Genomic DNA, 4,844 nt, shown 5'->3' on the forward strand with positions numbered 1-4,844 from the left:
CCTTAGCCGATTGAGCTATAGGTGCCGAGCCTAAGTTATGGAATTTTAAATGTAGTCAAGTTAGTATGAACTCCCCAAAAGAATAAATCTTGGTGATAGAGAATGTCTACATATGACAAATATTGCTTATTAACTCAAAACATAAACTTCCAAAGCCAATAATAGATGCTTTTCAAAGAACAACTAGTTCTGCTTAGACCTCAGATGCTTACATTATAGACAGCAAAATGGTATCATGGAAAGGCTTTGGTCTTGGAGGGAATTTAGCTCCCCCCCCTTTTTTTTGAGACAGTCTCACTGTGTTCTCTGTAGAGTGTTATGGCATCATAGTTCACAGCAACCTCAAACTCTTGGGCTTAAGCAATTCTCTTGCCTCAGCCTCCCAAGTAGCTAGGACTACAGGCGCCTGCCACAATGCCCAGCTATTTTTTTGTTGTAGTTGTCATTGCTGTTTAGTGGGCCCAGGCTGGGTTCCAACCCACCAGCACCGGTGTATGTGGCCAGTACCCTAGCTGCTGAGTGACTGGCGCCAAGCCTTTACTTTGGTTTTAAAACAAATATTTCTGTGTTGATTGCTGTCTGGCCATGCCCTGAGAAAACAAAGATAAATAAAAAGTACTCCTTGTCCTCAAGGACCAGAATTGAGGAAAGTAGAGGCAGGAGCAGTTGATAAAGACTTGAATGAAGGCCAGGCAGAAGGACCTGAGAGGAGAATCAGATTTTATAATATTCAAGATGAAGAGTCACCTGGACTTGGTTAGTAGTGATGGGATTGAAGATATGAAAGGAGGGAAAGATGACTCCAGTTTTAAGTTTGGTGACTGATGAGAGGAAAGGTGGTATTCACTGAGATAGAAGGTAGTAGTTTACTTTTGAACATGAGGAGTTTGAGCTTCCCAGGGAACATCTAGTTCCTTATTTAGATCTAGAACTTTGAAAGAGGGAGTTGGCATTTTCACTATGTAAGGGTCAGTAGTGTTCATTCATCAACAGAAGCAGCATCATTTTCAAGAACCCTGATTGAATGCTTGCATCATTTTATTTACTCACCACAAAACTGTGAATAATAGTAAGGTATAATTATTATTTCCATTTTACAGATGAATAAACTGAGAAGTTAGAGAGGTTAAGTAACTTGCCTAAGGTTACAGGGCTGATAAGATGAAGAGCTGTATTAACTGGGTGTCATGATGCACACCTGTAGGCCAGTATACTCAAGAGGCTGAGGCAGGAGGATCACCTGAGCCTAGGGAGTAGAGGCTGTGGCAAGCTACGATGATGCCACTGCACTCTAGCCTGTGCTACAGAGTGAAACTCTGTCTCAAAAAAAAAAGAAGAAAGAAAAAGGTAAAGAATTGGTACTCAAATCTAGGTTTGGGTTACTACAAAGCTTGTGATTTTCTTAACTGCTATACCAGATTGCCTCTCTGTTGCACATGAAAGAGTAGTATCTTTCTCTTTAAACTAAAAGTTTTTTTTTTTTTTTGTAAACTTCATTGTGTTTGGCTGCAGGTCAGAATCCAGTTGGGTTTCCAGACCTTTTTAGGCTCTCTTCTTGTTTTTGAGTCAGCTTATTTTAAACTCATTTATTTTATTTTTTATTTTTTGAGACAGTTTCACTATGCCACCCTTAGTAGGGTGCTGTGGCATCACAGCTCACAGCAACCTCCAACTCTTGGGCTTAAGCAATTCTCTTGCCTCAGCCTCCCAAGTAGCTGGGACTACAGGCACCTGCCACAATGCCTGGGTATTTTTTGTTGCAGTTGTCATTGTTGTTTTAGCTGGCCAGGGCTGGATTCTAACCCACCATCCTTGGTATATGTGGCCAGAGCTGTAACCACTGTGCTATGGGCACTGAGCCTTTAAACTCATTTATAATTTTCTTTGAAGAGATGGGTAGAATAATTTATAGTGACATTTTCTCTATGACTTCTGCTTTATTTACTTTGTGCTAACTGCTAAGCTATAAGAGGAAATTACTAAGACACAGCAACCATTATCCTGAATGAAATGCAAAATGTATTATTTAAACAGAAATGAGGGCAGTGCTGTGGCTCAGTGAGTAGGGCACCAGACCCATATACTGAGGGTGGTGGGTTTGAACCCGACCCCAGCCAAAGTGCAACAAAAAATAGCCGGGTATTGTGGCAGGCGCCTATAGTCCCAGCTACTCAGGAGGCTGAGGCAAGAGAATTGTCTAAGCTCAAAAGCTGGAGGTTGCTGTGAGCTGTGACGCCACACACTCTACCGAGGAGGACAAAGTGAGATACTATCTCTTTAAAAAAAAACAACAACAACAACAAAAATGAACTCCTAGAGTGTAGGAAACATATCTGTATCCTTTACACTGTATTATATTGAAAAGGTCAAAGCCTCTATTGTCCTGAGTTTGCTCAGTATGGTCATGGGCAAGTGACCTTACATCTGTCTCTAGGCTTCTGTTTTCTCATCTATAAAATGGAGACAGATATATATACCTAGTCTACAGGGATTTATTGTTAAAATTATATGGCCTAGCTACTGCTCCTGCTGCTCTACTGTGAACACAGTGATCTACAACATGGGACTGATGATGATGTTGCAGAGTTGTTATAGGGCTTAGAGGTAGTATATATAAAGTTCCTACTGAATAAATGACAGCTCTGATTATTGTTACATGCTTAATATGTAATGAATAAGATTAAATCTTAGAGTACAGAGAAGGTATCGCTTCTGGTCTGATAGAATAAACAGATAATGGTATCTTCAGGTGATTTGTCTTGAGGACTCAGGAAAAGAGTTTGGTGCTGGTACTGAAAAAAGCTGAAGATGGGTAGAGCTTAGGGTACATAGAGCTTAGGGTATGTAAACCAATGTAGAGTAACATAAATCTCCCCCAAATTTAAACCAGACTATTAAGCTCATTAGGGAATGGTTTATGAATTCTTTTGGATTTTAGGATTACTGGTTTCTTATTATTTTAATTATAAACAGTAAACCTTGTGTACTTAGAGTTTAGATCACAATATAAGCATTAATGATTAATGAACACTAAGATCTTTGCCTATTAAATGATAATTTGCATCTTATTTCCTGCTTATTTTTAGGTTACTAATAAAGGAAACAACAGAAGTTTAAAATGTTATCAAAAATCAAAACATCTCTTAGTATTTTCTAAGATTTTGAAATTGGGTGTTTTCATTTGGTAGAGATATTTGGGGGAACTTCTGTAATTTAAAAGTATCATATTTTCTAAAAAATGAATTGCTCTTAGTCGGAGACCTTGTGTATGAAGTCTCAGCCTTGTAAGAATGTTTATGACGGAATTGCAAACTCTGAGAATGCCTGCAGGTAATGGAAACACTGACAGATTCTTAATTATAGAACTTCTAGTGGGCAATGATATGCCACAGTTATTCTGCAATAAAACAGACTGGTTTGGATGCCTATAAATTTTGATATGTGTTGTTGACAGTTAAAAGTAAATTTTCCCGAGGTTGAGTAAAAACTCTTTGAAAGGAATGTGACAAGCATTTTCTTTATTTGGGTTTAAAAATTGTTTAACTATGATAGTGTTGAAATAATAAGTTTTCCTAGTTAGGCTTACTATAATAATATTCCCTTTCTCGTACCCCTGTAGAAAAACCGTAATATTTGAAAACTGATATTTTTCCCCTTTTTATCAGTAATATTTCTGTGTTTTTCTTACAGGAATTCATGGGGGGAAATTTTATATTTGAAACATTTAGGCTACTACTGATACTACATAGAATGCTTTTGCTTAACCATCTTCAACAAATAGTATTTTTCTTTGAGTGGCCAACAGCAGTAGAGAGCTCTGTTTTGGAAAAAACTTCAAAAGATGCACTAAATTTAGATCTAGGTCACTGCTTGAGTAGTTTTATTGACATAAAGACTTGGAGTTAGAGTTTAGAAAGTTGATAGATGAATAGTAGTAAGGAAGTAGGTTGCTTTTTCCAGTAGCCTTCTTGTTCAAGAAGCAGTTATTACAGAAAGAAAGAGTAGCAGCTGAACAGCCACTCAAGGCAAAGATTTGAACATTTAATAGGCTGAGGGAAAAGACGCAGTAAATAGAGTAATTTCCTCCATGTGTGCTACTGCTAAATGTCACGTGTATTATGCTTTGCATACAGTGTAGCAAATACTTTAATGAGGTATTTAACTAGATCACTTCATTGTTTAAAACTCTTTCCTAGATTATTTGCTCAGCAAGAAATCCAGGCTTCCTTATTTAGCACACAAGGTCATTTTCAAGCTGGCCCCTCTACACCTCCCAGTCCCATCCCTTGCTTGTGTCTGAGACACTATTCTCTGCTTCCCAAGCCTGCCCTCTATTCGGCTAACTTGTACTCATCCTTCGGGGTCACTGCGGTAGGAAACTCTCTTGACTACTTGGCCAGGTCAAGTTCTACCACAACACTCATCACTTTATTGTAATTATTTGCCTAATTGCCCTCTTTTGCTCTGAATTTTAAGCACAGTGAACCCCCAAATCATGTTTGCCATGTTTCATCACAGTATCCAGAGCCTGTAAGTAATACTCAAGAAGTATTTATTCTGTTTAATTAAACACATGCTTAGAGCAATGCTTGTAAAAAGTAAAATTCTTAGTTAGTGAAATTTAATCTAGTCCTTGATAAAAATTTCTCATGGATTGCAAACATACCTTTCCATTTTCTTTACAGTATTTAAAAATAAATATTCTTAATAATATTCCACATATAACTATTAATCTTATGGTTGGTCTTTTTTCAGAAGCAAGAGTTTGATGAAGAATAGAAGAATATCTGGTTGTTTACATGACATACAGATCCACCCAGTTCAGAATTTGCATTCTTCACAGT

At 37.7% G+C, this 4,844-nt stretch overlaps 1 protein-coding gene across 1 annotated transcript in view; it reads left to right on the forward strand.

Moving 5' to 3' along the window:
• KIF14 (kinesin family member 14) overlaps positions 1 to 4,844 on the forward strand; it is a 67,134-nt gene that overhangs the window by 46,987 nt on the left and 15,303 nt on the right. Inside the window, exon 18 of the mRNA XM_012806613.2 lies at positions 4,756 to 4,842. Coding sequence (XP_012662067.1) covers positions 4,756 to 4,842 — 87 coding nt within the window. The remainder of the gene's footprint in view (positions 1 to 4,755; positions 4,843 to 4,844) is intronic.

Source organism: Otolemur garnettii, unplaced genomic scaffold (genome assembly GCF_000181295.1).
Source record: "Otolemur garnettii isolate 467f Iridium unplaced genomic scaffold, OtoGar3 scaffold00055, whole genome shotgun sequence".
Taxonomy (NCBI): Eukaryota; Metazoa; Chordata; class Mammalia; order Primates; family Galagidae; genus Otolemur; species Otolemur garnettii.